General features: G+C 52.1%; 1 protein-coding gene across 2 annotated transcripts; it reads right to left on the bottom strand.

The window, feature by feature from the left end:
- Position 1: 1 nt before the first annotated feature.
- ITPKC (inositol-trisphosphate 3-kinase C) lies at positions 2 to 15,782 on the bottom strand. 2 transcript variants are annotated; one of them, XM_057711913.1, is made up of 7 exons: positions 14,481 to 15,782; positions 9,485 to 9,584; positions 7,352 to 7,565; positions 6,193 to 6,397; positions 4,251 to 4,352; positions 3,559 to 3,630; positions 2 to 1,510 (listed from the first exon to the last, which is right to left on the bottom strand). In XM_057711913.1, the coding sequence occupies exons 1-7, from the start codon at positions 15,642 to 15,644 to the stop codon at positions 1,307 to 1,309; spliced, it is 2,061 nt and encodes a 686-aa protein (XP_057567896.1). In that variant the 5' UTR covers positions 15,645 to 15,782; the 3' UTR covers positions 2 to 1,306. The 2 variants fall into 2 exon arrangements, with proteins under 2 accessions (XP_057567896.1, XP_057567897.1); XM_057711914.1 differs by lacking the exon at positions 3,559 to 3,630.
- Positions 15,783 to 19,126: the final 3,344 nt, after the last annotated feature.

Below are 19,126 nucleotides of genomic sequence, written 5' to 3'. Positions count from 1 at the left end.
ATCAAGTTGACTATGAATGTGCTGTTTATTGGGGTGTCCTCATGGGGGGAGGCAGTGAAGCGATTTTGCCTCCTGTTCCCCAGCGCTGCCCCATCCAATGACTATCTCTGTCATATAAATAAGTATAAAGATGGTCAGTAAAAAAGGAGCACGTCAGCCCTGGAAGACCATGTTAGAGCTTTGACTAAGGGAGAGGGGGTGCCTGTCCTTCCCAAGCCCAGCCTTGTGGGCCGGGAACCCAAAGTTAGGTGCAGGAGGAGGACAGAGGGACACCACCCACACCTCAGAGTGCTGGGGTCTTTGGTTTGGACCAGGATGCAGGCCTCGGGTCACAGCCAGCAGCCCCACTCACCCTGCACTGCAGGCCCAAGCAGGGCCTCTTCACAGCAGACGCCAGGGATGAGGGCCCTCGGGAGGAAGGCAGCTGGTTCCCAAGCCTGCCTTTCCCTTTTCCTTCTGAAAGCCCTTCCTGCCACTACAGTCCACTCAGAGGAAGGAAACAGAAACAGGGGTAAAGGGCAGGAGGAAGTCCCAAGGCCGAGGCTGGTCCCCGAGGAATGAGGTTGTGCTGGTCACAGTGCTGGCCCCAGACCCAGCTGTGGTTTCAGTCTGCAGGGGGGTCAACAGAGTTCTCCCAGGGGCAGGGGAGGAGCCCACGGGGCCGAGGGCGGGTAGGACAGGGTGAACCAAGCCCTGCCCAGCAGTCAGCTCTCAGGCCAGTCCCAGGGTGCTACACCCTCAGAGCCTCGGTCAGCACTTGGAGGGCCCCCAGATGAAGACAGGGCTGTAACTCCTGGGCAGGCCGACCAAGGGCTGCTGCGTTTGTTCACAAGTGAGGTCTGGTTCCCAGGGGCCCAAGAGGGGCCAGCTCACAGAGGGAGGGGCTGACGAGGCTGTGATCACAGTCATCTCATGTGACAGGCCTGAGGCCACGCCTGTGCCCTGCAGCATCTGCACCGTGTTCTTTCGGGGTGCGTGGCTTTGCTGCTGCCTCTGCAGCCCCTCAGAAGACTTCCTGGCTGGTCAGAGGACCCAGTCGGGTTCTGACTCACAGTGGGACCCAGCCACGTCACGCTGCCTCTCTGGTTCTTGACAACCCCCATCTCACAAGAGGGTGGGGCACCACCTGATCTCCAAGGCCCTGCGGGTCTCCCGCACTGGTCCTGTGTGATGTGCGTCGGCCGAAACCTCTCCCGTCCCTGGCCTCCAGCTCCCCTGTGGCCGATCTTAGGCCCCCACACGTCTTGGGGCCCCTCCAGTCAGACGGTCACTATCCAATAAATACACCTGGCGGCAAGCGAGCAGGTCAACTCTGGGCCAGGCCCTGGAGGAGGCAAATCATGTTGTCCAGGCCCCAGAGGTAGCCGTCCTCGCGGTTGCCCTCAGCCCAGGGCAGTCGGTGGCTGAGCGTCTGGTGGTCAGGCAGGGCCACTGTCTTGCCGAAGTCGATCATCCAGACCTTGGCCAGGCCGGTGTGGTCGTGCACAAAGAGAAGAGAACTGCCTACCACCTGCAGAGGGAGAGGCAAGAGGTTAGAGGGAGGGGCAGGCATTGTCCAAGGTCCCTGCCCAACAGACAGCTGAGCAGGGTGGCTGACAGCATGAACTTTGGAGCCAGGCTGCCTGGGTTCAAACCCTGGCTCTGCCACTTACTGGCTGTGTGGCTTTGGGCAGGGGCTTTAACCTCTCCTTATCTCTGCATCTTCATATACAAAGAGGGAATAATGAAAGAAGAGTACCATCTACCTCAAAGGTTGCTGTGCGTATTCTATGTATGAATTAATCCGTATAAAGCTCTGAGGAGAGTTGCCCGTATAAACAAATGCACAATGGTATTAATTTTACTGTTTTTCTTTTTTAATTAGAAATACATTCCTTCCTTTCATCTAACTCCAGGTTTGCAAGCCCCTCCCTTTTTCTAGTCGGGTTTCAAACACCACTGCTTCCTGAGAACCCAGGTGACTGGGCAGGCGAACAGGTGGCTGTCAGGAGAGACGGACGCTGCCCAGCTCTGGATGGCTGTTGGCATATGACAAGTGGCCCAGGGCTGCCACGTTGCCCATGGTGCCAAGGGAAACTGGAAATCCCAATTTTGGTGTGAAGTCTCACGTTTCAAATCTTGGCAATTCATTTTTTAAAATGTTTAATCAAGCAGGTGAAACCAAACACAAGGACAGAAGAGATGGGGTCCCCAGGGCTCCTCTTTGTGACGTGTGTGTAAAGCTTGAAGTCAGTAACGAGGACGACGAGGGTGATGTTTGCTGATGACGAACAGGACCGTGAAAGCTGCCACACGCTGAGGGTTTACTCAGTACGCGCCGGGCTTTAACTGTGTGAATCCACTCAACCTTCATTACCACCACGTGGCAGGTGCTACTGTTAGCCTGTCCTACAGGTCAGGAGACGGGCCTGCACAGCTGCCACCCAGGGTCACGTGGCTGGGATTTGAACACAGGCCTGTCTGACTCCCAGATCAGTGCTCTTTCAGAAGTCAGTGATATCAGGAAAAAGAGGAGCAAGGGGTTGAGGGAGAGGCAGAAGAGCTTGGAGATACACACAGTGACATCACCACGGACTTCCTGAGACAGCCCCAGGGAGGTGAGTGTTTCCAAAGAGACACAGGCTGCGGAAGGGAGGGAGAGGAGAGGGAAAGGGGGGGAGCCACCAAACGAGGAACACAGGTAACAATAACTGTAAATAACTATGCCAATAAAGAGGCAAGGTTGGTAGAAAAAATAATTAATTAATTAATTAATTATGGTTGTAAAATAAGCGCAAGAGGGACTCCCCTGGTGGTCCAGTGGCTAAGAGTCTGCGTTCCCAATGCAGGGGGCCTGGGTTCACTCCCTGGTTGGGGAGCTAGATTCCACATGCATGCTGCAACTAAGAGTCCGCATGTTGCAACTCAGAGCCCGCATGCCACAACTAAAGATCCTGTGTGCTACAACTAAGACCTGGCACAGCCAAAATAAGTAAATAAATATTTTAAAATAAATTTTAAAAAATAAAAATAAATAAAAGTAAACAAAATAGTCACAAGAGTTAGGAGTGAAGTGCACTTGTGTGCTCTGAAGGGGCTCTGCATTCGCTCCTCTCCCACCTCAGTGGCTCTGTAAGGAAAGTACTATGGTTCCCCCCCATGTTAGGAGGAAACCTAAGCCCGAGAGGGTAAGTCACACGCCCAGGGCCACACAGAAGAGCCAGCCTTCGCCCCCAGGCCACCCGGCTGGAGTCCCTGCTCCTAACTGTCCCCCTCCCTGAAATCCCTCATGCTGCCCATCCTAAAGAGGCAAACCCCAACACTCAGGGCCTCTTTTTTTTTTTTTTTTGGTCGCGCCATGTGGCTTGTGGAATCTTAGTTCCCCAACCAGGGATCCAGCCCAGGCTCTCGGCAGTGAAAACGCCAAGTCCTAACCACTGGACCGCCAGGGAATCCTCTCCGGGCCTCCCTTCATAGCTCCGGCCTGTGACCCTGTGGGTGATCTCTCCTGAGTGCCACCCGGACCCAACACTCCCCCCACACAGGGTCCTCTGTTCCCATGGTGGCTGGGGCGCGCACCTCGTGAGTCTTGAAGAAGGGGGAGCTCTCCAGAGCTTCACGGAGTTCTTCTAGGCGTGCCACGTACTTTCTCTGTGCGTGGGAGGGAGGATTTCTTGGTTAGCTTGTGGACTTTGTGGGTCCTTACCCACCTTGAGATCTGACCTCATCCCATACCCGCAAAGGAGTGGGCAGACCCCAGCCAGGATGGGATAAGGGGAGTGGCGGGGACACGGAAGGTGGGGAGTGGTGCTGGATGCATCAGGGTGGCACAGACCAGAGTGCAGTCAGTAGCTTATGTGAATACCCACAATTCCTAGCAGCTCCTCCCACCAAGAGGTGAAGTTTTTCCCTTTAATCTCGGCTTGTTCAATTGCTTTGGCCAACAGAACGTGGCGGGAGTGACGGTGGCCATTCTGAGCCTAGCCAGTGAGCGGCCTTGCTTTTTCCCTTGTTCTCTTGGCTGTTTGCACCATGAGAACGAGCCCAGGCTAGCCTGCTGGATCGAGCCACGAGCTGAGACAGTGAGGCAGCCACCAGACATGAGAGTAGGGCCCTCCTAGACCAGCCAGCCCCGGCCGAGCCCCCAGCTGGCCAGACGGTGAGCAGCCAGCGTCAGCCAACCTCAGCCCAAAGCAAAAGACCGTTGACGGGGGAAGAGCAATGATGGTGGTGGTCCTGCTAAATTTGGGGGGCACGGGTGTCCCGCTCACCAGGATTGTGCGGTTCCCATCCACAAAGTCCTCCAACACCTTTGTCACCTGCTCCAGCTTCTGTGTCTTCTTGAAGTTAGTGTTGCAGGTCCCGTCGGCTTTCTGCAGGACGAGCGGTTGTCATGTCTTTTCCTTCCCACGCCCAACACTAAGCAGCCTCAGGCACCTCCGGAGGCCGCCTACCTGCCTCTAGGTTCACTTGCTGTTCAGGGTAAGCCAGCCCACCGGCCCAGCCCTAAGTCACACTCCTGAGCAACTAGTCCTTCAAGGCCATCCTAACCTTGAACCCTCTGGTGGAGCCGGTCTAGCCAGGCAGGATGGATCTGGCTTTGGATCATGGCCCTGCTACTTCCTAGCTAGGTGGCCTTAAGCAAGTCCCTTCACCTGCCTCAGCCTTGAGTTCCTCATCTGGAAAATGGGAATTGTGTTAGTATCTACCTCCTAAAGCTGGTATGAGGATTAGGAGAGATTGGGTATATAGGATACAAAGCACAGTGCCTGGCACACAGTAAGCAAGCACTCAATAAATGAAACTAATGTTATTCTTTATGTCTGAGAGAGGCACAGAGAGCCCCCTGAGTCATTCTGCCAAGCTGTGCCCAGTGCCCTGTGGGCGATGGTAACATGGAGGTAACAGCACCGGTATGATCAGATGAGGGAGGCAGATACTGAATAAGATCATCACAAGGGAGATGAGAATAATGGAGTACAGGCAGTTATAAGGAGGTTAAGAGAGGGCACTGAACTAGCAGCGTGGAAATCAAGGAGGGCTCCCCAGAGGAAGTGAAATTTGGAAGGAGACAGGAAAATGACTGGGAGTCAGTCAACCAGGGGAACAGGGCACGAGCAGTCCTGGCACAGGAAACAGCTTGTGCAAAGGGCCTGTGGCAGAAGAGAACAGGACCCTTTCAAAGAAAGTGCTTCATTGTGCCATCTATAGGGGACAGAACACATCCATAAAGAGCTATTGTAGAAGGAATGGAAAGGAAGGGAGGGGGAGGGAGGGAGGGACGAAGGAAGGAAGGGAGGAAGGGAGGAAGGAAAAGGATCTCCTATCTCTCTATGAAACGATATGGAAAACTTGCCAGGACTCTGCCACCTTCTGTAAAAAAAAGTTGGGAGGAGGGACTTCCCTGGTGGTCCAGTGGCTAAGACTCTGTGCGCCCAATGCAGGGGGCCCAGGTTCGATTCCTGATCAGGGAACTAGATCCCACATGCTGCAACTAAGAGTCTGCATGTCACATCTAAAGATCTGGCATGCTGCAACTAAGACCCAGTGCAGCCAAACAAATAAATTTAAAAATGGGAGGAAAATGTAGGATATAGAACTGCATTTGTTTGTATATATAGGAAGAAATATAAGAAACTGATAAAGTGGGGGCGGGGGGTGGCGATGGAAGGACAGAATGGGAAGGACAGCAACAGGGTTGGGAGAGAGATTTCTCATATACCCTTTTATAATATTATTTTTAACTTTCAAACTGTGTGAATAGCTATTCAAACAATTAGATTTAACTTACCAAAAAAAAGAAAAAAGAAATGAAGAAAAGAGAACATTTTTCTCCATAAGGAGGAAAAAGCCCCTCTGGCTGCTTTGTTGGATAATGAATCAGAGAGGGTGAGACCAGCGTCTGGGAGCCCAGGGAGGCTGAGGCAGGAGAAGATGGGGCCAGACTAGGACAGGGCCTTGGGGAGGGGAAAAGAAGATGGAATCAAGAGACCTTCAGGCAGATAGATAGACAGAACGTGGTCTGTGATAGACATGAGGGTAAGAGAGAAGCAGGACCTCTCCAACCCATCTTTCCATCCTCTGCAGTCTCCTGCTCTCTCTCCCGATCTTGCTTCTTTCCAGCTTTCCCTGACAGCCTGGTTCCTTGGGAAGCCCTGCCTCAGATCTAGCTCTTAGCCCTCCAGATGCAGGCTAGCAGCTCCTGGCCCTCACCTTGATGCCCTCGATCCGGAAGCCCAGGGTGGAGGTCGAGCTCACAGTCTCCCTCCACTGCATGTAGCGGGGCTTGGTGACGGCACCCTGGGCATGTTCCTCAGGGGTGGGGGCCCCGGGGTCCACAGCCACCATCTTCTCATACATGTCCTTCCGGGGCCGGGGCCGTTCTCGTGCCTTCACCAGCTCCTCCTCCAGGTAGGTCCTGGGACACAGAGGAGGTAACAAGGGAAATTAGGAAGAACAAAGCTGGAGGACTTATACTCCCTGATACTAAAGCATGTTATAAAACGATAGCATGGCACAAAAGTAAACAAATAGCTCGATGGACTAGAACAGAGTCCACAAACAGACACACAGGTACATTCACCCAATTGACGACAAAGAAGGCACCGCAATTCAGTGGGGAAAGGCAGTCTTTTCAATAAATGGTGCTTGGTCAATAGAATATCCATATTGTACGGCAGGGGGGAAATGAACCTTGATCCCTATCTCAGACGATACACAAAAATTAAATCTACAGGGATTGCAGATCTAAATGTGGAAGTTAAAGCTTATAGAAGAAAACATGGGAGAAGATCTACATGATCTTAGAGTAGGCAGACTTCTTAAATACAAAGCTACTAACCATTTGAAAAAATTTGACAAACTGTACTAAGTTAAAAGTACTTCTGTTTGTCAAAGATGTTAAGAGAGTGAAATGGGAGAGCTGCAGAGTGTGTGTGTGTGTGTGTGTGTGTGTGTGTGTATGTGTGTGTGTGTGTGTGTGTGTGTGTATCTCCAGCAAACGACTTGTATCCAGAATATATAAAGAATTACAAATCTTTATAACAAGAAGAAAAAGAGAACCCAATAGAAAAAATGGGCAAAATAGTAAAATGGGCTCGTCTCAAAAGAGGATATCCAAATGGCCAATCAATGCTAATTTGTTTGGTCGTCAGAGAAATAGAAATTAAAACCATAACTAATCACCAGAATAGTTAAAAATAATAAAACAGCTAATACAAAGTGTGGATGAGAGGATAAAACAGCCAGAACTCTCATACACTGCTGGTAGGAAAGGATGCTGGTACGACCACTTTGAAGATCAGCTTGGATCTATCTTCAAAAATGCCCACCTGACCCTTCACCTCTGCCCCATGGCTACCCCTGAACCTACCTGCTGCCCATCTTGCAGTCCATGATGGAGGGGTTCTCAAAGTCCGCCAGGAGATCTTCCATCTGGTTGAAGGCCTGGCCATCCCGCTGCACCATGCCATAGTAGGCTGGCACGAAAGGCCGCAGGGGGTCACGCATCAGCTGTTCCAGGCTGCACTGCTCATACTGACAGAAACGCTTTAGAATCCAACCATCCTCTCCTGCCTGGAAGTTCCCTGTGAGCAGCAGTCAGTCAGAGGGTCAGAAACTAAATAAGCAAGAGAATCCCCCCACCACCTGTATGTATCAGGTCCTGGCCACCATCATCTTGCCTGACCCTTCTGCAATACTTTCTCTCCGTCCCTGCAGCTTGCAAAATCTCGGCCAGAGGTGGCGAAGGAGGGGCCTAGTTCTGCATTTTGTTTAAACAGTGTCCAGTGCACAGCACACAGTGTCCTCATTTGTTTCATAATTTTGGATTAGGAGCTCATGATCAGCTGTGGGAATTTTTGTGAGATCTGAGTCAAACACATGACTCTCCACAGCAGATTTGCATTTGTTTCTGCCTGGAGTCCCAGAGTGCTAACAACCGGGGCCTTGGTAATTTACAGACCTGGCATTTCCGAGGCCATGCAGATAGTGTACGTCAGAATTACAAATTCTTATGGAGGCAGATAGTATTTTGAGATTATATTTTCCAAGGATGGCTGCAACAGTAGCTCATGTCCCACAGGCTCTTCTAGAATTCTGACTCCCATCAAGACGTGGAATCTAATTCTTTTCTTCTTGAATCTGAGAGGGCTTATGACAGAAGCAATGCTGTGACTTCAGAGTCTAAGTCATAAAAGGAGATGCAGCTTCCACTTTGTTGGCAAGAGACGCTTGCCTTTTGGTCCTGAGCTACCATGTAAGAAATCTGACTGCTCTGAGGCCGCCATACTGTGAGGAAGCCCAAGCAGGTATTCAGAGCAGTCACAAATAGGCTTTCCAGCCGGCAGCCCCAACCGAGAAGCAGCTGACAGCCAGAAGCAACTGCCAGGCGTGTGAATGAATGAACCTCCAAAGCTTTCCAGCTTGCAGCCTTCGAGATGTCCTAGCTGAATTCCCAGATATCACGGCTCAGCGACAAGCCATCCCTGCCAGGCCCTGTCTAAATTCCTGACCCAAAACCTGTGAGTGTAATAAAATGGTTGTTTGAGTCCACTAAGTTTTTTGTTGTTTTTTTTTAAACCACACTAAGTTTGGAGTTTTCCATTTTTGGTTTTTTTATATTCAGCAATATTAACTAGGATACCATACAGATGGCAGGCCTGTGTTTACAGTTTTAGGGGGGCCTTGCCTTTCTCTGACTCAGTTCTAAGGATGAACAGGCAGATAAGTTCCCTTCCTGCCTCCCTTTGCTGGCGGGTACAATTCGTCTAGTCCAGCCCACTGCCTGTTTTTGTTAAAAAAAAAAAAAGAGAAAAAAAAAAGCTTTATTGGGACACACACATGCTCACATATTTATGTATCATCTATGGCTGCTTTTGTGCTGCAACAGCAGAGTTGAGTAGTTTATTATCTAGCCCTTTACCAAAAATGCTAGACAATAGGCCTCGTGCTATTATGTGCTAAAGACATTGTGCTAGATCCTGGGAAAAAAACATTATAGCTGTCGCTTATTGGGGGCCTACTCTGCTCTGGACACAGGCCACAGCAAGGACTGGTAATTGCCACTTATGAGGGGCCTGTCTCTCATTCTCATATGCATTTTGATGTTAACCCTTTAGTTTACCCTGCAAAGCAGATACTTTTATCTCATATTACAGATGAAGACACTGAGGCCCAGTGAGGGAAAGTAACTTGCCCAGGGTCATTCACAAATAAAGAGCAGAACTTGGATTTGAGCCCAGGCCCATCTGTCCCTATGGTCAAAGATTTGCCCCCCACCCCCTGACACGGAGATAACAGGAAACAGTCCTCCATCCTGATGTATGAATGGCCTGGCCCAGGCCTAAGCACTTCCCATAAAACCCCCATGAGCTGGAGACTGTCACCAAGCCCATTTTACATATGGGGGAACTAAAGTACAAACTGCAGTTCCTTCCCTGCCCAGACATCTCTGCCCTGCCCTGCCTGCCCCCAACCTGCCTGCCCATCTCCCCCCTCCTCTCACCAGAGTGTCCAGACAGCTGGACCCAAGGGTAGTGTTTTCGGAAGGAGACCACAAAGGGCGAATACTTCAGCACTGTCTTCAGCTTCTTCCACGGTTTGTTCTGTGTGGGGCAGAGAAGGTGGGGTCAGGGCTGAGGCCAGGGAGGGAGGGAGGTGGGGCTGCTGCCATGAGAGGGAACCAAGGTGGACCTGGGGTCTTTCCAGGGCCAGGGGGCTTCCTGGGATCACTGGGCCCAAGCTCGTTGGGGTGAGCAAAGCTCACTTACTTCAACAATCATGAGCTCCCCAAAGGCCTCAGCAAAGGTGGGCAAGGGTTTCTGTCCGTTTGTCTCGGTGTCATCACGTTGTATCTGTGTCTCTCTGTCCTTCTCACAGGAGTAAAGATAGGCTAGCTTTTGTTGCAGTCACCAGCAACCCCCGACATACACACACCAAAAATGTGAAAGCCTCCTCTCCCTGAATGAAGTCAGACCTTCCAAGGAAAAGGACAGAGACAGGAGCTGATGGATGGAGCCTGAACCACAGAGAGAGCCAGAAACAGAGACAGATGGCAAAGTGATGACAGAGGCAGAGAGACAGGGACAAAGATGGAGAGTGTGGCAGTCATGGCAGCTGCTCACCAAACAGCTCCAGCCTGTCCCCTCACCAGGGATAGCCCGACTCTCTTGAACTGAGCTTTGGCCAGTGAAATGTGAGCAGAAGTGTCACTTTTGGGTGGAAGCCTTAAAGCCAATGAGTGACTCTCCATGTTCTTTTCCCTATTGTAGAAAGGGGTGGGGAGCTGTGGGAAGAGAAACGGAGGCTGAGTGACGACAGCATGGAGCAGGGCCCCCTCACCCGCCACTGACCCACGGTCAATGTGAAGTATGAACAAAAATAATCCTCTGTTGGGAATTCCCTGGTGGTCCAGTGGTTAGGACTCCATGCTTTCACTGCCGAGGGCCTGGGTTCAATCCCTACTCAGGCAACAAAGATGCTGCAAGCTACGGGGTCCAAAAAGAAAAAAAATCCTTTGTTGCTCCAAGTTACTGAATTTAGGGGCTGTTTTTTGCTACAGCAAAGCCTGACCTCTTCCAACTGACACAGAGATAGGCACAGAGTTACTACAAGAGAAAGAAATATAGAAAGACAGGACTTCCCAGGTGGCGCAGTAGTTAAGAATCTGCCTGCCAATGCAGGTGACACAGGTTCAATCCCTGCCCCAGGAAGATTCCACATGCCTCAGAGCAACTAAGCCCGTGAACCACAACTATTGAGCCCATGTGCCACAACTACTGAAGCCCACGTGCCTAGAGCCCGTGCTCCGCAACAAGAGCGCACCACAATGAGGAGCCTGTGCACCACAATGAAGAGTAGCCCTGGCTCTCCACAACTAGAGAAAGCCCGTGTGCAACAACAAAGACCCAACACAGCCAATAAAATAAATTAATTAATTTTAAAAAAATGAATCTGCCTGCCAATGCAGGAGACATGGGTTCGATCCCTGGTCTGGGAAGATCCCACATGCCAAGTAGCAACTAAGCCCGTGCACCACAACTACTGAGCCTGTGCTCTAGAACTCATGAGCCACAACTATTGAGCCCACACACCACAACTGCTGAAGCCCACACACTTAGAGCCCGTGCTCCACAACAAGAGAAGCCACCACAGTGAGAAGCCCACACACCGCAACAAAGAGAAGCCCCTGCTCACCGCAACTAGAGAAAGCCTGCATGCAGCAATGAAGACCCAGTAGAGTCAATAAATAAATAAATTAAAAAAAAAAAAAAAAGACAGAATGGAAGTCACAGATACAAAGTAATGACAGAGAAAGAAAAAGAAACATAGATGCAAAGGGGTGGTGGGGAGAGCAACAAAAACACCAGAGAAGCAAACAGAAAACAAGGATTTAGTTGTATCACGTTGACTCAGGCCAGAGCTTCTTGAGACCTGGTTAGTGCCTGATTCATTGCATACGCACGCACGCACACCACATGCACGCACACACACAAATACCTTCTCTGCTCCAAGCACAGAGCGGGCCCTTAGCAAGGACTGGGAGAATGAGTCATCTCCAGAGGAAAAAGCTATGTGGCTCATCTCCCCCCACCCCAGGGTCAAGGCCATATTCTCTCCTATCCCCCTAGGGCCCAGCTACCTAGCTGACATCTAATGGATGGTGGGAAGGCCAAATACAGGCAGGGGGGTGGACTGCAGAATTCAGGAAGGGCTATTTCTTCCCCTCTCCAGCTGCCAGCCATGGAAAGGAGGTGATGAATACAGGTTCCTGTTTACTAAGCACCTGGAACATTCCAGGCACAATGACAAAGGCTCAGGGTGCCATAACCTACTTAATCCTAAAAACACAACCCCAGGAGGATTGTTGACTGTGTTACAGAGGCAGAAACAGAGACTCACAGCGATGAAGTCACCTGCCTAAATCACACAGCATAGTGCTGGGGTTCTACCTCTGGCCTGACTCCACTGCCCTGGGCTTATCCACTACAGCCCTGCTAGATTACAAGCTTTGAGGGCAGGGACTGGGATTGTCATGGTTACAACTGTGTCCCCGGCCATGGCCTGACACACAATAGATGCTCCAAAAATGTTGCTTAGGTTGAAGGAGCTTGATTGAACCTGTCTTTTTTTTTTTTTTTTTTTTTTTCCTATCATAAGCAGGTTCAATCTCTTCTTTCCCTCTCTCTTTTTTTCTTAGATCTGATCTGGGCTTTCTCAAATGGTTTCACCACGGCCTCAGCTCACATATCCCCCTCCTCCAGGAAGCCCTCTCTGATAACCCAGGTCTGGCCAGTCACCTTCTCTGGATTCCCACAACTCTCTGGGCTTCCCCCACCCCAGCCCTGACCACTCTGAGCTGTCACTGCCTGATGATGGGTCTGTCTCCTTCACTGGCCTGGGAGCTCCTGTGGGCAGTGTCTGGGTCACTGCTGTGTTCCCAGCAAAGCCAACATGGGGCCAAGCACATAACAGAGACTTGGGAACGGTCTCTTGTCGGATTAGGAGGACAGGATGGATGTGAGAAGGAAGGAAGGGGGCGCGAGGAAGAAAGTAGCTGGGCCTTTAGGGTCAGATGGCATTCCAAAATGAAGCGAGAAGGAAGTGAGGGGTATTCTGGGCAGTGGGAACAGCTTGAGCAATGAGCGGAGACAGGATGGCAGCAGGGTGTTCAGGGAACAGTGTGTACTTCGCCTCCGTTGCAGCAGCAGAAGGGGTCAGGAGGGGAGAAGGGAAGCTGAGCATAGGAAGGAGTCTGGAGACAGGAAGCTCTGAATACAGGACGGAACTCCTGATCACTATCAGGCAGGCCCTGGGGAGCCATGGAAGACTCTGGAGCCAGGAACGTTCAAAAGTTAGTCAGAGCTGGGCCCGGGAGGCAGATTCTAGAGGAGGAGGACACACTGGAGACAGGAAGGCCCAGGAGGAAGGCAAGCTAGGGACGGATCCACACACCGCAGAGGTGAAAATGACTGGGTTTTCAACTCAACCAGAACTGAGTTAGAATCCAGGCTCCGTCCAACCAGACTTGGCCGACTCTGAGCAAGTGACCTCACCTCTCTAGGCCTTAGTTTCCCCTCTGTAAAATGGAGATGATAATAATCCCAATCTTATAGTGCTGTTATTAGGATTCAACGAGTTAACACATACACAGCACTTGGAAAAGTGCCTGGTATTCAGTAAGGGTTTGAATCTCAGCTCTGTGTCTTCCAAGGTCTGTGACTTTGGACAAGTCTCCTTGCCTCAGTTTCCTCATCTATAAAATGGGGATAATAGTATCAACCTCATAGGGCTGCCGTGAAGATTAAATGAGTTAATATGAGCAAAGAGCTTAGCACAGAGACTTCCTTGGCAGTCCAGTGGTTAGGACTCTGCACTCCCAATACAGGGGGCATGGGCTGGATCCCTGGTCAAGGAGCTAAGATCCTGCAGGCTGTATGGCCGAAAAGAAAAGAAAAAGAGCTTAGCACAGGGCTGGGCACGAGCGGGTGATAGCTGTTATTTTTGTTTCTTCATTCACTCCAGCTCAGCTGCTCTGAGATGCCAAGGAGGTGGAGGAGTAGGCAGAGGGAAAAGCATGGCAGAGAGCCCCAGAGGCTCAGCGCCTTGGCTCCGGGGCAGGCAGGCTGGGGCAGGTCTATCTCTTATATCTGTGGCCACATGTGTGAGCACATTCCTAAAGGAAAGCATGTGGGGTAAAAGGGGGGGCTCCGGGCAGACTCCAGCCAGGGGCCCCAGGACAATGGGAGGACCTAGTAGGCGGACCTACGGGAGGCTCTCACACCTGCCTCTGCGCTGGCCCTCCCTCCCTGAACCTGCCCTGCCGGCCCTCCTGATTCACCAGAGAACCGCACCCAAGCTGGGGACGAGGGTGGAGGATGTAAACAAGAGTCTGTAGGAGCCCCTTGGGGAGTTGGGGGGAGGGGGGGGCAACGCAATGGGGAGATGTGAGCGTCCCCGGCTAGGCTGGGGGTCCTTTAGCATTTGGGGTTTGCAAAGCCCTTTGAGAATCTGACCAAAGCTGGGAGCTCACTCCCTACAAAAGTGAATGAGCTAAGGGGTGGTGAAGGCTGATGACCCCTTAAGACAGCTACAGGCCCCAGACTAAGAAAAGTGGGGTAGAAAGTGCACCCTTTCTGTCTCCCTAAACTAGTGCTCTTTAGAGTTTGGGGTCACAAACTGTGATCCAACAGAAGTCACAGACCCTTGCTGCAAAAACGTGTATACACACAGACTAACACACAATTTCAGAGGTTCCTGGGTGCCATGGAGTCGGCCAGTGGCCATCCATTGTACACCCCAGGACTGAGGCAGTGGGTGAGGGGAGAAGGAGAGAATTAGGAGGAGGGTGCCTGGAGAGGGTTAGTAACCCTGCTGTCGGATGGAAGAGGTGCCTGGAGATAAAATTGCTGGCCAAGTTCTAGAGAACTTCTCAGAGGAAAGGCAGGGGGGATATGGGATCTGTGGGGATGTGGCTCAAGGGCAGAATGGGTCCCACTCACCCCAGACCTGTCCTCGGGGTCGCTGGCACCTCCGCCCCCGGCCACCACGTCATCCTCAGACTCGTCGAAAGAGGAGGCAGAGGAGAAGCCACCACTGCCCCCCTCGATGTGGGAGGGGAGTCCCACTGGCTGTGCGTCAGGCTCAGGGGTTTCAGGAGTGATGATAAGGCGGGGTACAGGGGTCAGGGGGCTACACTCCAGGTGAGAGTACACGTGAGTCATCAACTCCCCATGTTCTGGTTCCTCTAATGAGCCATCTTGGTTGGGCTCCCCCAAAAGGCAGTCTGTCCCAGGCTCTGTCTGGGGGGGTCCATGAGTATCTTGTGTCTGGGGTGTATCAGTGCCAGACTGTGGCCAGAAGCCATCGGTATCTTGTTGTGCTGGGAAACCATCGGTGTCTAACTGTTTCCAGGCTGTTTCAGTATCCTGTTGTATCTGGGAGCCATCAGTGTGCAGCTCTGTCCGGGAGTCTTCGGTATCCTGTCGTGTCCTGGAGCCATCAGTGTACGATTCTTTCCAAGAACCATCAGTACTTGGCTCTGTTGAGAGAAGGGCCCCCACTGGCTCAGTCCGGACGCTGGACCTGTTCTGGTGGGTCCAGAGGTTACCAGCCCTGGGTTGGGCCCTCTCTGGCTGGGTCTGTGACCCATGTATTTCTAATTCTGTCCAGGGCCCATCAACCCCTGGTTGTGACCAGAGGTTAGCCCTCTCTGGCTGAGAGTGGAGGTCAGACCTGTGTGGATCAGTCCGAAAGCCATCTGTCCCAGTCTCCGTCCAGTTCCCGGCTGCCTCCAGCTCTGACCAGTGGCTGCTCCTTTCTAGATGCGTCCGCAGGATGGACCTGCCTGGCTCCGTCTTTTGGCTGGGCCGCTCCGTCTCCGCTCCGAGGCCAGCTGCTTCAGGCTCAGCCTGTCCGTCGGTCTCCAACTCAGGCCCGAGGCCGGCCCTCTCGGGCTCCGCGTTGAGGCTGCACTCCTCGGTCCGGGCCCGGGGCCCGCCCCCCTCCGGCCGCCCCGCCGGGCCCCCTGCGCCGGGCGCAGGTCGTTGCTGCCCCGGCTGCCGCCGCCGCCCCCCTCGCGGCGCCGCCAGTCCCATGCGGGCTGCCCCCGGCAGCGCCCCAGCCTCCGCCTCGCTCAGGCTTCCCCGGCACGGGCAGCGCCTCATGCCGGCTCCCTAGGTTCGGGCTTAGACCGGGCCCAACCCCTCCTGCCCCTTTAAATCCCGCGAGGGGTGTGACTGGGGAGCCCCAACTCGCAGGTTCCGGCCCGCGGAGCTCCAGCCCGCCCAGCCACGCAGGGGTTAACCGATACTCTCCCCCCCCCGCCCCCCACACACACCTCCCGGGGAAAGCCCCGAAGCCCCGCCTCGCCGGACGTGACGTAAAGGAGACGGGCCTCGTCTGGCTCCTCCCATCTCAATTTACCCGGGAGGGGGTGGGGACTGTGAGCGCCTGACACTGGTCCAGGTCGGATCTGGGGCTCTGGTATTCTGGTCGCGGACTAGTGGGGCGCCTCGCAACACCCTCGCAACCAATCCAATCTCCCCACACCCTCAGTAGTGAGTAGTTTAGTCTCCCTGTTACCCCCGGCGACTAGTCCGGCAGCTTGCCCATTCTTCACGCAGCGCTGGGAAGGACTTTCAAAGACTTGGGAATACCACTTGCGTGGATTCGAGACCCGCCTCTGCTAGTTCCTAGCTGTGTTACTTTGAGCGAGTGACGTCCTCTCCCAACCCACTGCCCCAGCCCCAGACTGTTTTCTCACCTGTAAAATGAGGAGACATTATATTACTTTATTGTTTTGAAAAATGTGTGTTCCATGCCACAAGAGCCAATCACTTTTACCACCTGGGAAGTGGAGGCCCAGAGCAGTGAAAGAATTTGTCTAAGATCAAGTGAGGTTAAATGAGGGGCAAAACCAGGATTGATTGATTGATTGATGATTGATTGATTGATTTCCACCAGGTCTTAGTTGTGGCCGGCAGCCTACTTAGTTGAGGCTTGCTGGCGCCTTAGTTGCAGCAGGTGGGCTCCTTAGTTGTGGCATGCGAACTCTCAGTTGCAGCATGCGTGTGGAATATAGTTCCCTGACTTCGAATGGAGCCCGGGCCCCCTGCATTGGGAGTGGGGAGTCTTAACTACTGCACCACCAGGGAAGTCCCCCAAACCAGGGTCTTCATCTCTGAAGTCAGAATACCTGGTTTCAAATCCTGGCTCCAGCACTTACTTCCGGGATGACCTCTCCCAACAGACTCGTCTCTTCTGAGCCTCAGTTTCCCCATCTGTAAAAAGGGTTGTTGTGGGGGATTTTTATTTATTTACAACATTTACATTTGTGTACTTGCTTTGTGCCAGGTGCTGTACTCACCATCTTATACCCCAAATCTTGTAAGGTAGGGATGGTCATCATCCCCCATTAGACAGTCAAGGAAACAAAGGCCCAGAAAGGCAAAGCAGTAAATCAAGCTCACACGTCTAGGGGCTTTCCTGGCGGTCCAGTGGTTAGGTCTCTGCACTTCCACTGCAGAGGGCCTGAGTTCAATCCCTGGTTGGGGAACTAAGATCCCTCAAGCCTCATGGAGCGGCCAAAAGAAAAAAAAAAAGGAAAAAAAAAAGATCACACATCTAAATTCTGTAAATTTGAACCTTGGCCCACCTAATCCAAAATTTGGGTCTTTGGTCACTATTGAGTGATATAACTTGCTTTTGAGGCTGGGGGTGTTGGAAGAAGAGCCGGAAGTAAGAATTTTTTCTCTAAGTCAGTCCTGCCCCTGCTCAGAATCCTCACTGGTTACCATTCTGCTCAGGAAAAAGCCACAGTCCCCACCGTGACTCCCTATAGCATACCTGAGCTGCCTCTGCTTACCTCCCAGACCTCATCTAATCCTTTGCCCTTGCTCACACTGACTATTGGCCTCTTTGCTATTTCTCTGAGATAGCTTCTCCCACAGGGATCTTGCACTGGTTGTTCCCTCTGCCTGGAACATTCTTCCCTCAGGTATTTCAATAGCTCCTTCCCTCACCTCCTTCAGGTCTTTACTCAAAAGATGTCTTCTCAGCAAGGCCTTTCCTGACCACCCTACTTATTGATTTTTAAATATTTATTTATTTGGCTGGGCCCCCCGTCTTAGTTGCGGCACGGGGGATCTTCATTGCGGCGTGCAGGATCTTAGTTCCCCTAACCAAGGATCGAACCCAGGGCCCCCTGCATTGAGAGTGCAGAATCTTAACCACCGGACCACCAGGGACGTCCCCTGACCACCCTAGTTAAATGCACAATCTTCCCTCCTCTCCCTGCCCTTTCCTGGTTTATTTTTCTCTTTAGCAAGTGTCACCTTAAGCTGCACAGCAAGGCAAAAAAACAAAACAAAACAACAAAAAACACAGAAAACCCCACACCGTGTCACCTTATTACATGCACTATTTTATTGTACCCCTCACCAGAAGCCAGCACCAAGAGGGCAAAGATTTTTGCCTGTATTGTTCCTTGCTGTGTCCCCAGTGCCTTGAAAAGCATATGGTAAGTGCTAATAGAAAATTTGAAAAGAACGGTTTTTCTATAGAAATGTCTCTCATGTATAGAGCTCTTGTTCTGTACCGGCTCTGTGCCAAGCTCTTTACAGACACTATTTCACTGCATGTCTCTCTCACTAACACTGAGCAAGAGGGGATGCCATGGCCCCACTTTACAAATGGGGACACTGAGGCTCAGAGCTCTGCCAGCCTGTAGTCTTTGCTTGTAGCCTCCAGGCTATCTGATATGATCTAATGTATGTGAAGCATGTGGTACCAGGCTTGGTACCATCAGTCAGAGTCCTGTAGGATTAGTTATTATCATAGCTGCTTTTTATATGTTTTGCCCCCAAGGGTGAGCTGCCACCTAGCTCCTGAGTCAGACCCTTATGTCTGGAGGGGTAAGGGGGTGGTTTCTGTCTTGAAACTGAGTCACCTGGAAACAGGCATTGGGCACAGACCCAGGGCTCTAAAATGAGTCATCTTAACAGACCAATGAGAAGTCATAACAGGGTCCCCCTAACGCATCATACAGGCCAGGAAGCTGAGATCCAAAAAGGGTTGAGGCTCTTTTGAGGTTACATAGCACAGGGACAGAGACAGGGAGATCTGATGCCTGACAAATTGGGTTAGACAGGGGCGGGGTGGGGGGCATCTTCTGTGGGGGGAGCGTCATATCCCTTCTCCCAGTGATAGGAGAGATGCCCCGGCCAGCTGCTTCTATTCCAGACTGTGAGAAGAGGGGTGAGTCAGCCTATTGTGGGGAGAACACACTTTAAGCCTGTCCTCCCTCCCCCATCAACAACACACACACCCAGATGGGCTGGGAGCTGGTTTTCTGGGATGCCAAGTCTCCTGAGTCAGCACTGGGAATCTTGGCTGAGTGTGTTCTGGGAAATGTCAGGCCTACAGAAAACAAAGGGCTCCCACTCACACCATCCTGCAGGTGGGCGGGGAGCCGAGAGATCAGGGTGTATGAGGGAACAGGGGCCCAGTGCGCAAAGGGCTGAGTGTGAGGGGGTTTATGTACACCGAGGGAAACGGTTTGTGATCAAGGCAGGGGGGTTATATGTACAAGGGAGGAGACGTCAGGATGTGGGTATTTGAAGCAGAGGGGGAGTGTGCAAAGTGGAGG

This window comes from Hippopotamus amphibius, chromosome 16 (assembly GCF_030028045.1).
Source record: "Hippopotamus amphibius kiboko isolate mHipAmp2 chromosome 16, mHipAmp2.hap2, whole genome shotgun sequence".
Taxonomy (NCBI): Eukaryota; Metazoa; Chordata; class Mammalia; order Artiodactyla; family Hippopotamidae; genus Hippopotamus; species Hippopotamus amphibius.
The sequence above is the reverse complement of the archived record's forward strand: the minus strand, read 5'-3'. Positions and strand labels throughout refer to the sequence as shown.

What these genes read in the sequence shown, in the direction of transcription:
- ITPKC (XM_057711913.1), bottom strand. Translation starts at nt 15,644, where the DNA reads ATGAGGCGCTGCCCGTGCCGGGGAAGCCTGAGCGAGGCGGAGGCTGGG. An exon ending in ACCCCGAGGACAGGTCTGGG is followed by an intron (nt 9,585 to 14,480) that starts GTGAGTGGGACC and finishes TGCCCCACACAG; the next exon opens with AACAAACCGTGGAAGAAGCT. An exon ending in CCTTCTTCAAGACTCACGAG is followed by an intron (nt 1,511 to 3,558) that starts GTGCGCGCCCCA and finishes CTCCCTCTGCAG; the next exon opens with GTGGTAGGCAGTTCTCTTCT.